Raw genomic sequence first — 21,376 nt, forward strand, 5'->3', positions numbered from 1 at the left:
ATTTAATCTGTTGTTCCTGAATCTGCATCACGTCACAGCGAGATTAAAACTCTGCATTGATGAATCTTTGTGGACTGTGGGGGAAACTGAGAGGACACGCTGATGGTGCAGGAACAGGACAGAACCTTACGTGGGACAGTGAGAGACCGAGTCAGAGGACAGGTGAAGACCTTAAAAAGAAGTGTGATGTGTTGATGATGTATACAGACGCTCCTCCTGCTCAGCGTTCACACAGAGCTGCAGAATAAGGAGCAGGTTTGTTGATGAATGGCGTCCACGTGAAACAAGTGGAGCAGAGCTGAAGGAGGGCCCAGTGTTTGCTCAGAAAGCAGCTGAGGAGCAACATTTCCAGCAGCCTATTTCTGGCTGCATACTAAATCATCCACGTCAGAGGCGGGCCCAGAAACCCCCGAGAGATCAGAGGGGAGAGCGTCGCACCTGCTTCTGTTTTCGGAGCTGCAGAGAAGAACGAGCGGCGGGCACAAAAGGAGGAGGAAAGATGAACTACGCGTTCCTCTGTTTTCAACACCAGATCCTCCAATTAGCAGATCCGTGGTCCGAGGTCGCCGACGGGACACGTGGACGCCTCTGAGGCTGACAGATGAGCAGAACAAAGACAGGATGGTCGGCTGCTCCGGGATCAGACCCAGAAGGAGAGGCGGGCCGCCGGCTGCTCCTCTTACATAACAACTCGTACCTTCCTGAACCTCAGTCCTGCTTCAGGCCCACATCACGCAAAGCCCCACAGAGCGACTACAGCTGCTGCTGCACACACACACAGAGCCAGGTTCACACACAGAGCCAGGTTCACGCACACACACACACAGCCAGGTTCACACACACACACACACACAGCCATGTTCACACACACCAAGCTGAGGACACGAACATCAGCCCACAGCAGTCTGTACTCTCCTTTTAAAGAGGAGGGAACATGAAGCACCACATGTATATAAAACAGAGACGCCTCCTGCTGCCTGAGTGATGGAGGGAAACATTACATTCATATGTTTCTGAATCCAAGAGAAGCTCATCAAATCAGAGAGATCTGAAGCTCCATAAAAACCCAGAAAATACTCTTTCCCTAAAACCCAGGATGCTCCACTTCACTTCAAAGAATCTAGAAACAAAAATATTTCATGCATTTTAAAACTCTTTGACATTTTTTTTGTAGTGTTATTTAACATTTTTTGGTTTGTGAAACTTTGCGAACGCTTTTTAAATATTATTTTTTTGTTCCATGAAATTTTTTGTGTCGCTGTATAATTTCATTTCATTTAACATTTTTGCAATTTGTCAAATATTTTCATGAAGTGAATTATTTGACAATTTTGTAGTATTGTTTTAAAGAACATATTTAATATTTTTGTATTCTAAAAAATATGTTTGGGTTTGTGAAAATATTTTTGCTTCTTATTAAAATGTGTATATGACATTTTTTTAATATTAATTCAATATTTGTTGTTTTGTGAAATGTTTTTACATCACAGAGGTTTTTTTCCTTTAAAAATGTTATTTTGTAAAATTCACCCTGAGAGGAAAAATAAATATGTTTTACTCAATATGGCCGCCGTTCATAGACCGCTATAACAAAAACAACCTCATGAAAAAATAATAATTTAGCAAAATCTAGGACACTTGACATCCTCCAAGTTGTATTGTTGTATTGTTGTTTATTATTACTATTTAAATCTAATCTTTATGTCATTGTTTTGGTATTTTATTTGACTTGTGTTTTGTATATCCTTTGGTTTTCATTTATACATTATTTATTTTTAGTATGTTAGTTTGAGGCATGGATAATATATCTCAGACTTTTAAAATTTATAAGTGGAAAAACAAAAAACCCAATAAAGAGATTTAAAAAATAATTAAAAATGTTATTTTGTTTGTGAAATTTTCTAAAGGTTTTTTAAAGGCATTAATGTTCCATTTAATATTTTTGTGTTATGAAGAACATTTTTATTCAATAAAATATTTTTGCTTTTTTTTTGTGTTTTCTGAGATATTTTAATGTGTAATTTGAAATGTATTTATGTTCCATTAAATATTTTTAATATTGTCAAATATTTTTGTTCACTGTTTTTTTTTTCATTGTGTGAAATGTTTTTACGTCCCATGTTAGATTTTTTTTTTATTGTTCCATTTAATATTTTTGTATTTTGTCAATTTATTTTCTGTATAGTGAAGTACTTTTAAATGTTTAATTCAAAGAAAAATGTTTGGTAAATTGTGATTTTTTTTTGTGTCATTAATAAAATATTTTTGTTGTTTGTGAAATCAAAATAAAATAATTTATCTATTTTATTATATTTAATATTTTTGTATCTTATTAAAAGTTATGATCAAAGAAAAATGTTTGGTAAATTGTGATTTTTTGTATTGTATGTTTAATTTAATATTTGTTGTGTTTTGTGAAATGTTTCTGACGTTAAGTGAATTATTTTCCTGTCCTTTAAATGGTTTTGGAGGGGACCTTCAGGGCCTCCGTAGACCACATCGCTCTCTCTCTCTGACCTTCACTGAACCCTCACAAACACAGTCAGGACGTCGAACGCTTCCCAACATCTCTCCCTCTCATGGTCCCATCACGTCATCATGAGATCAGACTCTAGACTTCAGAGATGAATCAGTGACAGAGGCGGTCCACAGGAAGTCCTCTCTGCTGCCTCCCTGCCCGCAGAGACCGGGTGATAAAGCTTCTATATATGTCCGGGTCGCTGGAAGATCTGGACCAGGTGAAAGGTCAGGGCGCGGGCTGGACTGTGACGTTAACCTTACTGGTTTCTACTGGTCTTTACTCACTGACACAGACGAGGAAGGACACGACAGACCGCACAGGAGGATTTAAAGACCTGAAGAGGACTAGATCCAGACCCTGAGACAAGAATCTATGAGCCCAGCAACCTGCAGGAACCTCTACAGGAGAACGCATCAGATGATTCCCATAGCTCTGTGTGTGTGTGTGTGTGTGTGTGTGTGTGTGTGTGTGTGTGTGTGTGTGTGTGTGAGTGTGTGTGTGTGTGTGTGTGTCTCAGGTGTTGTGGGGGTGGTGTGGGTGTGTGGTGTGAAGGGAAACTCGACTCCGGCCAAACCTCCACTGGGAATGTCTGAGAGCAGGGGAGAGTCCACCACCTGTCCACACACACACACACACACACACACACACACACACACACACACACACACACACACACACACACACACACACACACACACACAGGCTGGTGGTGCTCAGGCTTCTGTTTATGTTTGTACATTAACCCTTTAAATACTCCACATCACATAAAGGTTACTTTGGTTCGTTGGTTCTAAGCTCCCCTTTGGAATTCATTCAAAAGCGACTTAGTAAAAAACTCTCTGGAGCCTTCAGTCCTCCTTGTAGGCTCAAAGTTCCAGGAACTTCTGGTCCAAGCCTTAAAGGTGCATTTGGACCAAGAGTTCCGGGGTCTTTCACCCCCCATAACTACTTCCCCCTGAACTAAAAGGTTCCTGGTCCCCCATTGTTGTCTGCGTTTGGACCGCGGGCTGAAGTCCCGGGTAGATTGTGTAAATCAGGCCAGTGACGTATGGAGAAAAAAAAGTAAATGCACTACACCACCAGACCAGTAGAGGGCAGTAACACAAAGAGGAATGCCATTCATCACAGATGACACCATAGAAGCAGACGGACAGGCAGGTATCATTCTGAGCAACACAACAGTTAGCCTGTTAGCATGAAGAGACTCAGCTGGTCTGTTTTAGATGGTGCTATATTTCATCACAGATGGATTCACTGAATCAACACGTGAGAGGAGATAAGCGCGAGTAGCAAAGACGTTTCAACACGGCTTTAAAATCCTTTTGACACTACACCACCAGACCAGTAGAGGGCAGTAAAACAGAGACGAATATCATTCATCACAGATGGAAAAAACAATGACTGAGTGGTTTTTTGGAAATTTGAAAAAAAAAAATTTAGAAAATTGTTTGAAAATTTTTTGTTGATTCATTTTTTTTGATTTTTTTTGGGGGGAAAACTAGAATTTTGAATAAAAAAAATTAAAGAAAAATTTTTTTTTTTTTAATTTTGACAAAAAAAATTTTGACAAAAAAGTTGACCTGGAGCCTGTCGAAAAATTTTTTTTTCCTCAAATCTGAAATTGTGCTCCAAAAGCAGAAAAACATGAAAAAAGGGAAAATTTTGCACCTGCGGTTAAAAACATGTAAAAAGCAATGAATGAATCAACACAACAGTTAGCCTGTTAGCATGAAGAGACTCAGCTGGTCTGTTTTAGATGGTGCTATATTTCATCACAGATGGAAAAAACAATGACTGAGTGTTTTTTTTGAAATTTGAAAAAAAAAATTGAAAAAATGTTTTGACTTTTTTTTTTGATTTTTTTTGATTTTTTTTTTTGATTTTTTTTGATTTTTTTTTGGGGAAAACTAGAATTTTGAATAAAAAAATTAAAGAAAAAAAAAAAATTTAAATTTTGACAAAAAAAAAATTTGACAAAAAAGTTGACCTGGAGCCTGTCGAAAAATTAATTTTCCTCAAATTTGAAATTGTGCTCCAAAAGCAGTAAAACATGAAAAAAAGTGAAAATTTTGCGTCTGCGGTTAAAAACATGTAAAAAGCAAAGAATGAATCAACACAACAGTTAGCCTGTTAGCATGAAGAGACTCAGCTGGTCTGTTTTAGATGGTGCTATATTTCATCACAGATGGATTCACTGAATCAACACGTGAGAGGAGATAAGCGCGAGTAGCAAAGACGTTTCAACACGCCTTTAAAATCCTTTTGAACTCAAAAAGCCGTGATCGCAGAGATCGGCCAGTGTTTTGGTTTAAACAGTGACCCTGTTAACTGGAGACTCTCAGCCGGATGCATCCCTCATAAACGTCTTTAGACCATCATTAAATATCTGATGAGGATATTTTGAAATCTTAATAAAAACTAAACTAGTTTGCATTCCCAGGAACTCCCTCTGTGTTTCAACAGCTGTGTAAACTCCACAAACACTGACACGTTCAGCTGAAGGTCTCCAGTTTACAGGGTCACTTTTAAAACCGGAACACCGGGAGGAGAGACGCATTCACGGTGGGCTGAGAGAAGACTACTGTTACAAGCTGCTAAATCAAGAGAATCACAGCTTCTTCTTTTGAAAAGTACACACACATACAAAAAAGATAGAACAAATAAAAACTAATGAAAGGAAGAGAAATCAAGAGAATCACAGATGTGTGTGATGTTATTGTGGACGGAGGGAGGAATAAAAACACTGAGGTTAATCTACCAATCAGACACGTTCAGCATTGCAGGCCCCGCCCCCTGAAAGTCCTGGGACCTTTGAAAAGTACTACCCCCCTAGCAGGGGCTTTTTAGGGGGGAGATTATCTACCCCTGAACTAAATTTAGACCCTGGAAATATTCTGCATTACAACTTTGATTTTCGAGGAGGTTCTGGAAAGGTGTTCACTGCAAAGAGGCTCTATGCACACACACACACACACTCAAACACACACACACACACACACACACACACACACACACACACACATATATATAAACAGGCTAACAGAGGCTGCTTTGTCTGTCGACCTGCACACTCCCCTGAGCCGCACGCAGGTCTGGTCTCCATGGAAACCAGTAAACACAGCAGGTTTTCCTCCAATCACAGTGCGGTTACATCATCACATCGCAGCGTTATCAAGATGAGACCGCTCAACAGGAAAAAGCACGGGGGGGGGGGGGGTAACCACGGCGAGAACAGAGAGGGGTGTGTCGCTGAGTATGACCTAACACCCACACGCACACACACACACACACACACACACACACACACACACACACACACACACACACACACACACACACACACACACACACACACACGAGATAACTCTCTGCAGCTCATTCATTTTTTGCATAGGTCAACTCTCAAGTTGCATCATGACTCCGGCCTGCAGCTCGGATCCTGACTAAGGAGGACTTAAACACCAGGAGGACGGCCTGCAGCTCTGACCCTGACTGAGGAGGACTCAAACACCCAGAGGACGGCCTGCAGCTCGGATCCTGACTGAGGAGGACTTAAACACCAGGAGGACGGCCTGCAGCTCGGACTCTGACTGAGGAGGACTTAAACACCAGGAGGACGGCCTGCAGCTCGGACTCTGACTGAGGAGGACTTAAACACCCAGAGGACGGCCTGCAGCTCGGATCCTGACTGAGGAGGACTTAAACACCAGGAGGACGGCCTGCAGCTCGGACTCTGACTGAGGAGGACTTAAACACCCAGAGGACGGCCTGCAGCTCGGATCCTGACTGAGGAGGACTTAAACACCAGGAGGACGGCCTGCAGCTCGGACTCTGACTGAGGAGGACTTAAACACCCAGAGGACGGCCTGCAGCTCGGATCCTGACTGAGGAGGACTTAAACACCCAGAGGACGGCCTGCAGCTCGGATCCTGACTGAGGAGGACTCAAACACCCAGAGGACGGCCTGCAGCTCGGATCCTGACTGAGGAGGACTCAAACACCCGGAGGACGGCCTGCAGCTCGGATCCTGACTGAGGAGGACTTAAACACCCGGAGGACGGCCTGCAGCTCGGACTCTGACTGAGGAGGACTCAAACACCAGGAGGACGGCCTGCAGCTCAGACTCTGACTGAGGAGGACTCAAACACCAGGAGGACGGCCTGCAGCTTGGATCCTGACTGAGGAGGACTCAAACACCAGGAGGACGGCCTGCAGCTCAGATCCTGACTGAGGAGGACTCAAACACCAGGAGGACGGCCTGCAGCTTGGACTCTGACTGAGGAGGACTCAAACACCAGGAGGACGGCCTGCAGCTCGGACTCTGACTGAGGAGGACTCAAACACCAGGAGGACGGCCTGCAGCTTGGACCCTGACTGAGGAGGACTCAAACACCAGGAGGACGGCCTGCAGCTCGGACTCTGACTGAGGAGGACTCAAACACCAGGAGGACGGCCTGCAGCTCGGACTCTGACTGAGGAGGACTTAAACACCAGGAGGACGGCCTGCAGCTCGGACCCTGACTGAGGAGGACTTATACACCAGGAGGACGGCCTGTTAGACGGTCTGAGAGGAGCTTTTGTCTCAGGGAGGAAATGAAACAGAGCTTCTGTTCAGAGGATCTCTGCTGGGAGGCGGTCTGTCAGGACCTCTATTATCTCTCTGTTTCCTGTGAGGAGCTCCCCGTGAAGGAACACCAACGTGTTAAAACTTTGATTTCAAACTGAGCGAGTCACTTAGCACCATCGAGAGGTGAGAACGAGACGAAACGGAAGCTTTAAGAGACACAAGAACATCTCTCTACTGAGGATTAAACTGTGAACCAATCAGCTGATCATCAGAGCAGACGTGGACTCTTCATCACGACAACAAGAACCTCTGGTTTCTGCTCGGTTCATCAAATTAAAACATTTCTAAAATGCTGATTTGAAGCAGGAAGTTTCTGCTCCAAGAAGAAAGCATGTATCCTCCTTTAAGGCTGATTTTACTTCTGTGTTGAATTGACAATGTAGCCTCTGCCAGAGGTCCTCTAAAATAACCTCCCTAACTAAAGGGAGAGGGTTTGGTTCAAGTCTTCTCCTCCACTCAGCGGTGATTCTCAGGACTTTAAGGCGGTCTGAGCTGAGAGTGTGTTTCTGTGTCTGCAGGTTGAATAAATCAGTGTGTTCAGCCCGCCATCATGAGGGAGCGCTGCAGCGTTCAGGCTCTCTGGAGAGGACGGATACAGCACTCAGCTCGCTCACACACAAACATCAACACTATTCTGGTAACGCTCCCACACGCCACTTAAAGGGACACTCTGGGATTTTAGACTGTGCTGGAGGTCAGGGAGTTTTTACCAACACTACACTCAGAGTCTGACGGAGACTCGCATCAAGTATTTAGGACGCTCTGTTTTTAGGAAGCAGGACACTTTAGGTGGAGGTTCTCACAGAAACAGACTCACACACCAGACTGTGTGTTGGTCTCTTGTCTTCTGCCGCCATCAGCTGATGGACTCAGTGAAATTAGATTACCTCCTCTCTGATGGAGTTCTAACTGACGCTCTGCAGAGTGAGCTGAAACTGAAGCTCTGCTTAGAAATCACGGCTCACTACATCTTAGAAAAAGAGTCAATGCAGAGGAACATAAAGATGCTTTTCAACAGCAGGAACTGTCCCAGGAACTAGGAACCTTTTGAGGAGCTGTGTTTTACGCCTTTTCGACAAACATGAACCTGCAGGACAATGGCGGAAACGCGATTGGTTTGTGTTTTTGAACACACCTCGCCCCTCGCCCCTGACATAAGCGGTTCGCGGTTCTAGACCAGCAAAGAGTTGGAACCGCTCTGGAACCGGTATTCCCGACCGGGTATTGCCTCAGTTGAAAAGGGGTACCTGTTTCAATAGCAGGAACCAGGGTCTAAGTTGTGTTCTAGGGTAACTGATCTACCCCTGCTCCAAGGGTAGAACCTCTCAAAGGTCCAGGAACTTTTGGAGGGCAGAGCCTGAAGAACGGCTTCTCTGTTTGCAGCCCGACATCAGCTGAGTGGAGAGATAGAGGGACGAGAGAGAGATCTCACTAGAGCTAATATTTCCTGTGACCTGAAGTACTTCCATCATTCATGTGGGACTTTTCTTTTACAGTTCAGCAGAGACTCCAATAAAGAGCAGGGAGCAGGTGGTTATGCAAACCAGAACCCCTTCAGGGTGAGCAGGACCCCTCCACATCGCATTGAAGGCCAGGAAGTCAGGATTCACTTCTCATAAACACCTGAATCATAAAAACTGGTTCTCCTTTAACTGGTTTCAGGTCCAGGTTTCAGGTCTAGGTTTCAGGTCCAGGTTTCAGGTCCAGGTGTAAATCCAGCACCGCAGGTTAGCATTAAAAGCTAACGCTAACACTTCTGTGCATGTTGTGGAGACCTCTACACACGTGCCTGATGTGTAAGTCCATTTAAAGTCACGCTGCACCGTCTGAAATCTCCCCCTCAGGCGGGCGGGGTAAAGAGCGCTGCAGGCGGACTCTGCTGAAGTCCAGAGGAGATAAACGAGGGACTCCAGATACCGTCAGAACAGCAGGTTGTAAACGGCGCTCTTCTTCTTCTGCAGGTCTTTACGACCCTCTTATCGAGCAGCCATTAATCATTGGCAGAGTAACAGTCTGTCCTCCGAGGTTCTCCCAGTCCTCCATCACGGCGGCTCTTTGTAGTCCAGCACAAAGTGACGGTGACTCTCTTTAATATTTAAACATGCTGACTCTCACATTTGCATCTGTCTCACTCCAGTGTCAATCACAGCAGCAGAGGACAAGAGGACGGGGGGGCGGGGGTCCTCAGGGGTCAAAGGGGGAGAGCAGAAGGACTGAGGGGGGGAGGAGGGTTTAACAGAGAGGGGACAACACGGACCACGACTTATGTATTATTTACTTATTACATGTTTGAATATTTTATTAGTCAACATGTGGGACGATCACAGAGGATTAATGTACGGTGATAAGACATTCACACGTTCATTTAGAGGTGATTTATAACATGGGATAACATAACAGAGGAGATGTAGTCTGGAGTTAAAAGGTCATTTCAGTTCTTTAAATTCACTAAATAATATTAAAATAATTACATGTTGGTTAATCAAGGATGGGGAAATTTAAATTTAAAATTTTCTCTTCTCTAATGTCTGAAAATTTTAAATATCTTATTTTGTAAGTATTTTTTTAATTGTATTTTTATTTCAGATGATTTTTAATTTTTTCCTCTTTAATTAATTTATTCACAATTTTCTCTTTTATGTTTGAAAATGTTAAATATTCATTTTTTAAACATTTTTTAAATCGTATTTTTTATTTCAGATAATTTTCCTTTTTTTTCTCTTTTGTTAATTTATTCACAATTTTCTCTTTTATATCTGAAAATTTCAAATATATATTTTTTAATCATTTTTTAAAATTGTATTCTTCATTTCAGATAATTTTTACATTTTTCCTTTTTTTATTAACTTATTCCCAATTTTCTCTTTTATGTCTGAAAATGTTAAATATCTTATTTTTAAGCATCTTTTTATTACATTTTTTATTTCAGATAATCTTCCTTTTTTTCTCTTTTATTTATTTATTCACAAATTCTCCTTATGGCTGAAAATGTAAAATTTTTATTTCTTATTTTTTTTTATTGTATTTTTTATTTCAGATCATTTTTAATTTTTTTTCTCTTTTATAAATTTATTCAAAATTTTCTCTTTTATGTCTGAAATTTTTAAATATTTATTTTTGAAGCGTTTTATTTAATCATATTTTTTATTTCAGATAATTTTCCATTTTCTTTCTCTTTCATTTATTTATTCACAATTTTCTCTTTTTTTAATATTTTCCTGGATGTATTTCCCAGATTAAATACGTTTATTTTCCCTGTTTTATCTCCTCATTTTTTCTTCTTGTTACGCCGACGATTAAACGCTGACAAACCAAATGAAGACTCCTTCTTTTCCTTACTTTGTTTGTTCTTTCATATATTTTGAATTATTTGCAGCTTCTGTCTCCCTCATGGTGGAGTGTTAGTGTTAGGACCAAACCAGAGAAATAAAATCTGAGATTGTGAGAAAAAAGTTGCATAAAAAACGAGGTGTTAATTTACCCGGCTGCCTTCCTTAGAATAATCTGACTTTGGTTCCCTCTCTCTCCAGAGCTCATGTGTTTGTGAAACCACTGAAGTCACACGTTCCTCATTTGAAGGCAGGGCTGCTGCTCGTCCTGACACTCCCCTTCAAAACAACACAGCAGCCACCACAGCCTCAGATTAACACCCTGTTCTCACCAAGGTTATTATTACTCCTCCACATGGTCCTCTGACTCTGCTGGACCAAATCCACGGAGACACGGATTCTGAAAGTCCTTCAAACTGAGACATAAATGTCATCTCTGAAGAAGTCCAGGAGACGTATAAATAAAGTCTTTAAAAAGCTTTGAGACAACAGAAACCACAACGCAGACTCTAATGAGGGAACTGGGTCCACGCCAAAACTGAGACCAAACAAACGTGTCTGTGTGAACAGGAACCAACATGGCCGCCGGTGGAGTCCTGCACTTTCCCACCAGCAGAGCTCTGAAAGGTTAATGAGCTCTCTGGGATGCTTTTGTTACTGCGGGGGGCATTTACATACAAAAGAAACACACACACACACACACACAACCACACAACCACACACACACACACCCTTTGGTATGCAGGAGCTGTCTGCCCTGGCCTCTGGGTCACACACACACACACACACACACACACACTCACGAGAACACACTCAGTCACATTTGGGTTAATTAGCCTCCAATTAGCAGTGACTCCATTTTCACATGGAAACTCAGAGTGTGAGAGCAGGAGGCTGAATCAGGCCTGTGTGTGTGTGTGTGTGTGTGTGTGTGTGTGGGGAGAAGTGAGAGCTCTGTGGTTTTCATTACCCAGCATGCTCTCTGTCTGTTGGAAACATTAATAGTACCTCTCTGTTGGCTGAAGTTTCTGCTCGCCCCGGGCCGAGGAGTCGTCTCAGACATGGTTCATATGAAAAACTGAAACTGGATAAAACTGAAGAAATCCTTCACAGCTGACATCTGAAGCTCAGTATGAAGAGTTTTTATCTGCTTCAGGAGTGAAGATGATTTACTGATTGTTAAAAGGATCAACATAAACACAGCTGTGTGCATCAAAAGCTCTAATCTAAACTCCAACGAAGCTGAAACATCAAGCTTTAAGTTCCAAAAACTGCAGTTCCTGGAGCGTCCACTAGAGCAGGGGTTCCCAAAGTGTGGGTCAGGGCCCCCTGGGGGGTCGTGAGACATGTTTCATCGTTTTTACTGGTGCCTGGTTGTAATACAGTATTCCCCCCAGACAGAGGCTACAGAGCGTCTTAAAGCGGTTTGCTAACCGCATTAAGAACAGAAGAAGAAGAATGCTAACTGCATTAAATAGCAAAAGAAGAAGAAAACAGGAGAAAACAGTCAGACCTGAACGCTTAGAAACATCAGGAGAACGCTTCAACACTGATGACCGATACACGAAAACCTGTGTAACCACAGCTCTCACTTTGACACGTTTACAGAAGGTTCTGATGCTTTATGAAGAGTTGAATCAAGTTCAGCCTCCCAGCATGATGAGGTATGAATATCAAAACACACCCTGTGATGGTCACCTTCCAAAACCCTTAAAGGGGACAGATAGCGTTCACATGGATTACTCCCTTCAGCGCAGTGTGCAGAGGACGTTACCAAACATTCAGCCGTTACTGGCACGCAGAATTCAGAGCGGAGTCCAGTACAGAGGGACACCGAGGACACCGGACTGACCTGGCAGGTCACGCCTGTTGGCCCCGGACCAGAGGAGGCTCAGGTTAGAGTGAAAGTGTGGGGCTCTCAAACTTCAGTGCTTATTAGATCATGAAGCGCTCTGTAATGTCTGGAAATGTTTTCGAATAATCAATGAATAGATGCCGATGATTAACGATTAGTATTATATCTTGAATTGTCCATCCCATGTTTGTTTTGGTGTTTTTCCGCCTCTGCCTCTGTATTCCTCTAAACCCTCCCTCTTCAGGCAGCCAGTAATCAGGTATGATCATTTGGAGGTTTAATGCCTGAACACAGAGTCAGAATAATCTGAGATTGTTTAATGCTGCTTTGTTCTCCTCTGCAGGGGAATCATTTATTCATCTGTTACAGTTCCAAAGAGAACAAAGCAGACGGCTGCTTGTTATAACTGGAGGTGCAGCATCATGGGAGCATGATTTCATGGCTGGTATGATATGAGGAGACCGTCAGTGTTTTTTGGACTCAGTGGTTTCAATGCGTTCATCTCTCTCTGCCCATTTAAAGGTTAATCTGGTTTTAATCTGAACTGTAAATTAAGACACACGACAGACGTGATAAAGTGCAGATTAAAGCTCTCCATCATGTGATAACTCTTCCTCTCTCTTCTCCTCCTCCTCCTCCTCACATGACCACATTTCCCATAAACCCCGGTCTCAGAGGGATGAAATTAAATCTTCTGGTTACACAATCGCTCCTCGTCGCTGCTTTTAAATTTACAAGGAGGGACGGCTGAGTGCTCGGGTGGCACGTGGCACGCCGCCGCCGCCGGGGCTGCTGGGAGCTGACAGATAACATGGATCATCAGCAGGGAGCGAGATGATCGATGACCGCAGAGATACTACACACACACACACTGACACTACAGAGGAACAAACTGACTTCCCTGTATCATCGACGAGTCACATGATATTTATCTGAAACTGTCACACAGAGTGATTTACTACAACCCCCTTCACCTCGGCTACAGTGAGGTCAAAGGTCGGAGGTGTTTTACACAGTCTGTGGATGTCACACCTGGTTGAAGCAGGAACAGATCAGCAACTTTCAAATCCAGAAACATTCTGGTGCACACAGAAAACAGATTCTATCATTCATTTTTCCTTTCTTTCTTTCTTTCTTTCTTTCCTTCTTTCTTTCTTTCTTTCTTTCTTTCTTTCTTTCTTTCTTTCTTTCTTTCTTTCTTTCTTTCTTCTTTCTTTCTTTCATTCATTTTTCCTTTCCTTCTTTCTTTCTTTCATTCATTTTTCCTTTCCTTCTTTCTTTCTTTCATTCATTTTTCCTTTCCTTCTTTCTTTCTTTCATTCATTTTTCCTTTCTTTCTTTCTTTCTTTCCTTCTTTCTTTCTTTCATTCATTTTTCCTTCCCTTCTTTCTTTCTTTCTTTCCTTCTTTCTTTTTTTCATTCTTTCATTCTTTCTTTCTTTCTTTCTTTCTTTCCTTCCTTCCTTCATTCTTTCTTTCTTCCATTCTTTTTTCCTTCCTTCCCTTCTTTCTTTCTTTCCTTCTTTCATTCATTTTTCCTTTCTTTCTTTCTTTTCTTCTTTCTTTCTTTCATTCATTTTTCCTTTCCTTCTTTCTTTCCTTCCTTCCTTCCTTCTTTCTTTCTTTCATTCCTTTTTCCTTTCCTTCTTTCATTACTTTTCCTGTCATTCCTTTCGTCCTTCCTTTTTCCTTTCTTTCTTTCATTCTTTCTTTCTTTCTTTCTTTCTTTCATTCATTTTTCCTTTCTTTCTTTCTTTCATTCATTTTTCCTTTCTTTCTTTCTTTCATTCCTTTCTTCTTTCTTTCTCTCTTTTATTCCTTTTTCTTTCTTTCTTCCTTCCTTCTTTCTTTCTTTCATTCATTTTTCCTTTCTTTCTTTCTTTCATTCATTTTTCCTTTCTTTCTTTCTTCCTTCCTTCCGTCTGTCTGTCTTTCCTTCCTTCTTTCTTTCTTTCATTCATTTTTCCTTTCCTTCCTTTTTCCTTTCTTTCTTTCTTTCTTTCCTTCTTTCTTTCATTCATTTTTCCTTTCCTTCTTTCTTTCCTTCCTTCCTTCCTTCTTTCTTTCATTCATTTTTCCTTTCTTTCTTTCCTTCTTTCTTTCTTTCATTCATTTTTCCATTCTTTCTTTCTTTCTTTCTTTCTTTCTTTCATTCATTTTTCCTTTCCTTCTTTCTTTCCTTCCTTCCTTCCTTCTTTCTTTCTTTCATTCATTTTTCCTTTCTTTCTTTCTGTTCTTTCATTCTTCTTTCTTTCATTCCTTCTTTTCTTTCTTTCATTCCTTTTTCCTTTCTTTCTTTCTTTCTTTCTTTCTTTCTTTCCTTCTTTCTTTCTTTCATTCATTTTTCCTTTCTTTCTTTCTTTCATTCATTTTTCCTTTCTTTCTTTCCTTCCTTCCTTCCTTCCTTCCTTCTTTCTTTCTTTCATTCATTTTTCCTTTCCTTCCTTTTTCCTTTCTTTCTTTCTTTCTTTCCTTCTTTCTTTCTTTCTTTCCTTCTTTCTTTCTTTCATTCATTTTTCCTTTCTTTCTTTCTTTCTTTCTTTCTTTCTTTCTTTCTTTCTTTCTTTCTTTCTTTCTTTCTTTCTTTCTTTCTTTCTTTCTTTCTTTCTTTCTTTCTTTCTTTCTTTCCTTCCTTCCTTCCTTCCTTCCTTCCTTCCTTCTTTCCTTCCTTCCTTCTTTCTTTCTTTCATTCATTTTTCCTTTCCTTCCTTTTTCCTTTTTTTATTTCTTTCTTTCATTCTTTCTTTCTTTCTTTCTTTCATTCATTTTTCATTTTCTATGTCGATATTAACGTTGGGGTTTTTCCACCTCTGCATTTCCCAGATTTGATTTTTGAAGAAGTCAGAACATGACGCTGGATTTGGTCCAGGTCTGAATGAGGAGCCTTAAGATCTGACACAAAGTGACCTCTGTGGTTCTTCATAGTCTCTAGAAGAGTAATGAGATCAGGAGTTAAATACTTGAGATGGACAGAGTCAGAGGAGACGCTTCAGCTGATTCAGACTCCTCCGCTGCATCACTGTCAGTTCAGCATGAACACACACATTCATTATCGTCGGGCTCACAGTATTAGCTCTGCACATCATGCCATGTTCGAGTGGAAAATTCAATTAACATAACTTAACCTTCAGACTGGCTGCTCGGCCGAGGGTTTCAGAGTCTGAGTGAGTCTGAGTGAGTCTGAGTGAGTCTACAGGCCGAGTCTGAGCTCTCTATCAGGAGACACTTCAGATTACAAACACCCTGTGATGAAGAAGAGGACTATGATGAACCCAGAGACATTAACTGGGACTAAACTTCAGAGGTGGTCACGCCCCGTTCTCGTCATGAGGACATTAAAACAACATCAACGATTCAAGGCGTACAAATAAACCATAAACCCAGACGAGTCCCACTCTAATGATTAAAAGAGCAAACAAACCTCCAAGTGTTTGATCTGATGATGACAGACTGTTCAAACTAAAAAACAAAGGTGCATTTGGACCTTTTAGCCCCCAGAACTACTTCCCCCTGAACTAAAAGGTTCCTGGTCCCCTGTTGTTGTCTGCGTTTGGACCGCGGGCTGAAGTCCCGGGTAGATTGTGTAAATCAGGCCAGTGACGTATGGAGGGAAAAAAGTAAATGCTTCTTTCTTTCTTTCTTTCTTTCTTTCTTTCTTTCTTTCTTTCTTTCTCTCTTTCCCATTCGTCACAGATGACACCATAGAAGCAGATGGACAGGCACAACAGTTAGCCTGTTAGCATGAAGAGACTCAGCTGGTCTGTTTTAGATGGTGCTATATTTCATCACAGATGGATTCACTGAATCAACACGTGAGAGGAGATAAGCGCGAGTAGCAAAGACGTTTCAACACGGCTTTAAAATCCTTTGACACTACACCACCAGACCAGTAGAGGGCAGTAAAACAGAGACGAACGCCATTAATCACAGATGGAAAAAACAATGACTGTGAATGTTTTTTGGAAAATTTTGAAAAAAAAAATTGAATTTTTTTTTGATTTTTTTTTTTTAAAACTTGAAAAAAAAAACTTGAAAAAAAAAATTAGATTTTTTTTTTTGAAAAATATTTTTTGAAAACATAAAATTTTGAATTAAAAAAATTAAAAAAAGATATTTGGAAACAAAATTTGACAAAAAAAAAGTTGACAAAAAAAAAGTTGACAAAAAAAAGTTGACAAAAAAGTTGACCTGGAGCCTGTCGAAAAAATTAATTTTCCTCAAATTTGAAATTGTGCTCCAAAAGCAGTAAAACATAAAAAAAAAGTGAAAATTTTGCACCTGCGGTTAAAAACATGTAAAAAGCAAAGAATGAATCAACACAACAGTTAGCCTGTTAGCATGAAGAGACTCAGCTGGTCTGTTTTAGATGGTGCTATATTTCATCACAGATGGATTCACTGAATCAACACGTGAGAGGAGATAAGCGCGAGTAGCAAAGACGTTTCAACACGGCTTTAAAATCCTTTTGAACTCAAAAAGCCGTGATCGCAGAGATCGCCCGGTGTTTTGGTTTAAACGGCGACCCTGTTAACTGGAGACTCTCAGCCGGATGCATCCCTCATAAACGTCTTTAGACCATCATTAAATATCTGATGAGGATATTTTGAAATCTTAATAAAAACTAAACTAGTTTGCATTCCCAGGAACTCCCTCTGTGTTTCAACAGCTGTGTAAACTCCACAAACACTGACACGTTCAGCTGAAGGTCTCCAGTTTACAGGGTCACTTTTAAAAGCGGAACACCGGGAGGAGAGACGCATTCACGGTGGGCTGAGAGAAGACTACTGTTACAAGCTGCTAAATCAAGAGAATCACAGCTTCTTCTTTTGAAAAGTACACACACATACAAAAAAGATAGAACAAATAAAAACTAATGAAAGAAAGAGAAATCAAGAGAATCACAGATGGAAAAAACAATGACTGGGAATGGTTTTAGGAGAAATTTGACAAAAAAAATTGACAAAAAAAAATTGAAAAAAAATTTTTGCCAAAAGAAAATTTGAAAAAAAAAATTGACCGAAAATGTTTTGGAAAACAATTTTTTGAAAAAAAAATGTTGAATTTTTTTTTTTTTTTAAATGAAAATTTTAAGAAACAAATTTTTTGAAAAAAAAAAAAAGGTGAATTTTTTTTTTTTGAAAATTTTTAATTTTAAGTAAAAAAATGAAAAAAAATAATTTTGAAATTGAAATTTCTGAAACTGAAATTATTTTTTTGGCAAAAACTAAATGAAAAAAAAAATTGGCAAAAAAATTGACCCGGAGAATCACAGCTTCTTCTTTTGAAAAGTACACACACATACAAAAAAGATAGAACAAATAAAAACTAATGAAAGAAAGAGAAATCAAGAGAATCACAGATGTGTGTGATGTTATTGTGGACGGAGGGAGGAATAAAAACACTGACGTTAATCTACCAATCAGACACGTTCAGCATTGCAGGCCCCGCCCCCTGAAAGTCCCTGGACCTTTGAAAAGCACTACCCCCCTAGCAGGGGCTTTTTAGGGGGGAGATTATCTACCCCTGAACTAAATTTAGACCCTGGGTCCACCGGTCGAGAAACATCTCATGAGTACACATGGTGTGTTCGACACCTCAGCACGCCCTAGTTTCTCTGTTCATGGTAGGCGGTAACCTCAAGTGTTACAAGTATTTATAACAGATGTGAAAGAGGATCTGGTTGGTCCTCAAAAACCCCAGACCAGAGTTTGACTCCAAAGTGAAACCAAAGTCAATGTTTTCATCCTCTAAGTGACTCACATCACGTCCATCATGCCACACAGCTGAAGTAATCTCCATCGACCCGTTATCGCCCGAGGATCCCGGGCCGGGTCGTCAAGCAAGTTGCCCAAAGCGTACCTTTCACCCAGCAAGGTTCTCCAGATCCCCCTGAGGGATTCCAGGACGTCCCAAGGCCAGGTTGGATTTATAACTACTCCAGTGAGCTTGGGGAATACCTCAAGGTGTCCTCCTCGCTAGACGTGCCCAGAAAACCTCTGAAACCTCTGGGAGGCGTTCTTTTAGATGCCCAAACCACCTCAACTGGCTCTCCTGACCCTCTTTAAGGCTGATCCCAGACTCCCTTCAGAGGATCTCATGTTGTCTAAATATCAGACCAATAACCTGCCTTCGTGTCCTCCCTAAAAACAAGGTGTGGACGCTCAAAGTAAAAACTGGAGGTATGCACAAACACCTCCACCTCCTTTGACTCACATCACATCAACCAGATACTTAGAAATCTAGAGGATCAACACCCCCTTCTCTGAACCTGGACCCAGAGTAAAGTTTTCTCTCCTACCGGACTCTCCTGCTTCAGTTTCCGTCCCGTCCCTGATGACTCTGCCGATCCTCCTGGAGACCGAGGAGAGGAACCTGCTGACGGATGGAGCTCTCCGCTCTGCGTCTCCTCCCCTGGTCCTCCCCGAGGCCTTGCCTAAACCTGAACCCGGCTCAGAAATGGACCTGAAGTAGGGGAAGATCCCGTGCAGAGACCTGGACCTGGGCTGCTCTTCACAGCCTGAAGGGGACTCTGGGACCGAGAGGAGCCTTGAAAGGCTGAGCTGCCGCGGGTGAAGACCCTCTCTGGGGTGCCCTTTACCCTCATGGGCGGCCATCTTTGTTCCCCTTGGTGCCAGGCAGTCAGAAGTCCTCCACTTGTATCTGTCCAGAGGTTGCTGTGGAGCGGGCTGGGGGTCCAATCTCTGCCAAGGCTTCCTGTAATGGTGCCAGCTGTAGGAGACCTCACAGGGACCTTGGACTGGACTCTGACAGCCCTCAGGGGGGATTCTACTTCCACTCATGTTCAAGCACACGCCAACTTCCTGCAGGCAGCGAGCAGATGGAGGCGTCCAACGACGCAGAAACAGCTGGTACACCGACAGCTGTGCTCCAGCACAGACATACTCCTCCAACAGCACGAGGTCAGAGCGCCACGACTCGTCAGGTCATGGCGGCGGAGAGTTTGAGTCTCTGTCGACGGGCTGGTGACTGACTTCCTGTGAGGAAGTGAGCGTCAGATCAAGACTGTGCTTCTTAAAACTCGGCCAATCAGGTTTCACAGAAGTCTAAAAGCAGCAGACTGTGGTTTCCCCTGTGAACACGCCGAAACTGAAACCACGCTGACTCCGTTTCCTGAATCTGTCTGCAGGTTTCCATGACGACTGACACTCCAAACACTCACAGGCTTTGTTTTTAAAATTCAGCATCTCTCAGATTTCAGGATGAGAACATGAACTTCAGGATTTATCTCAGATTCAAACTGTCACATTCTCCACGCCATACACACACACACACACACACACACACACACACACACACACACACACACACACACACACACACACACACACACACACACACACACACACACACACACTCACTCACACACACGTGCATTGTTAAAACCAAGTGTACCCCCATCTTTGTGGACACAGTCAAGGATTGTGTTGCATCATTTCAGTCATGTGCTCCTCTTGTATCTCTCTGAACTCTTGCACGCCCTCTGCGGTGTCAATAAAGTTCTCTGGGATTGAATGAAGCTCAGCTGCACAGCGGGGGGGGGGGGGGGGGGGGGGGGTCCTCCCTGATGGACCAGCAGTGGATCAGAGGGGTCAGGAGGTTAAACCTCTGAGCTCTCAGACCTCAAACTTTAAGATCGCCCCCCCCCTCCCTTCCTCTGCAGGGACGAGGCCTCTGTGTTCAGACAGGAAGCGGGAGCGGCGTCCCACGAGGAGGAGACGGACGCCACGACTGAGGGTGTGTGTGTGTGTGTGTGTGTGTGTGTGTGTGTGTGTGTGTGTGAGATTCACATGTAAATGAGTAGGTTTGTCACTTTACATGTGAGGCTTTCAGCCGTCAATCACCCAGACTCTGAGACTCTGAGTCCCACAGAGAGAAAAATGACACCCAAACCAGCCAGAGGTCAAAGGTCACAGCATCCTGAGAGTCAGTGCTTCAAATTAAATCCACAACAGATCAGCGACAGGAAGTCAGAGATATATAACGAGACATTCGTGAGTCTCCAAACTGCCTCTGAGAGAAATCAGGGACGTCAGCGCTGACTGTGTCTGACCCAGAAAGTGAAGCTGTCGCCCGCTGAGTGAAGATTAGATAAACTTTATTGATCTGTAACAGGTTAACGACTCGTTTACAGCAGCTCACAGACAGAGAACCAATCAGAGGGATCGACTGAGGAAGAACACGAGAGGAAACTAAAGAAACCACTGAAAATCAAAGAGTTTCATTTAGAGCTCACATTTATCAACATTTATTATTTACCTTTTTTTATTGATCTGTCGTTTTATGATATCTGTAATTTCATTTAAACATTTATTTTCTTTTCCTGCTTTTTTTTCTGCTTTATTTTGTCCTGCTTCTTACTTTGTATTCTCCTCTTTTCTCTGTGATTTAAGTTTTAATTTTTTACTTTTTTTATTTGCGTGGTTAATTCATGTTCCATATATATCTCAAAATATATTTAAAAAGTTGAAAATATATACATTTATAACTCTTATTTTATTCTGTTTTTCCTGCTTTTTAAAAAAAAAATTATATTCATATTTAGTTTATTTTTACCTTTTTAATATTTCCTTATCCTGCATGGTTGGATTACTTTTTTATTTTTCATTTCATTTCAAATATATATATATATATATATTAATTATCATTTACTGCTTTGATTTGTCCTCTTTAATTATTTTCATTTTCTATTTTTACTCTAATTTTTTTTTTTTTTTTTCCCTACTGCTTTATTTTACTTAAACATTTTTCTTCTTGATTTTCATTTTTCTTTCTTTTTTCTTTTTAATTTATGAATTATTTTTAATTTTTAATTCTTTATTATTTTTAATTTCTAATTCTTTATTATTTTTAATTTTTAATTCTTTATTATTTTTAATTTTTAATTCTTTATTATTTTTAATTTTTAATTCTTTATTATTTTTAATTTTTAATTCTTTATTATTTTTAATTTTTGTATTCTTTTTCATTTTGAATTTTATTATTTTTTTTCAGACTTTTTAATAATTGTTCTTCTTTTTTCTCTTC

The 21,376-nt window shown here is 41.2% G+C and overlaps 1 protein-coding gene across 2 annotated transcripts in view; it reads right to left on the reverse strand.

The window, feature by feature from the left end:
- LOC117826820 (ras/Rap GTPase-activating protein SynGAP-like) overlaps positions 1-21,376 on the reverse strand; it is a 40,157-nt gene that overhangs the window by 10,486 nt on the left and 8,295 nt on the right. The window contains exon 1 of one of the 2 annotated variants that reach the window (XM_034703177.1): positions 18,630-19,502. The exons of the other annotated variant lie outside the window; for it this stretch is intronic. Within the exon in view, the coding sequence (XP_034559068.1) occupies positions 18,630-19,131 (502 nt within the window). The 5' untranslated portion in view covers positions 19,132-19,502. Of the gene's footprint in view, positions 1-18,629; positions 19,503-21,376 lie in introns of those variants that run through there. 2 annotated transcript variants of the gene reach the window in all.

The sequence above is a fragment of the Notolabrus celidotus genome, chromosome 15 (assembly GCF_009762535.1).
Source record: "Notolabrus celidotus isolate fNotCel1 chromosome 15, fNotCel1.pri, whole genome shotgun sequence".
Taxonomy (NCBI): domain Eukaryota; kingdom Metazoa; phylum Chordata; class Actinopteri; order Labriformes; family Labridae; genus Notolabrus; species Notolabrus celidotus.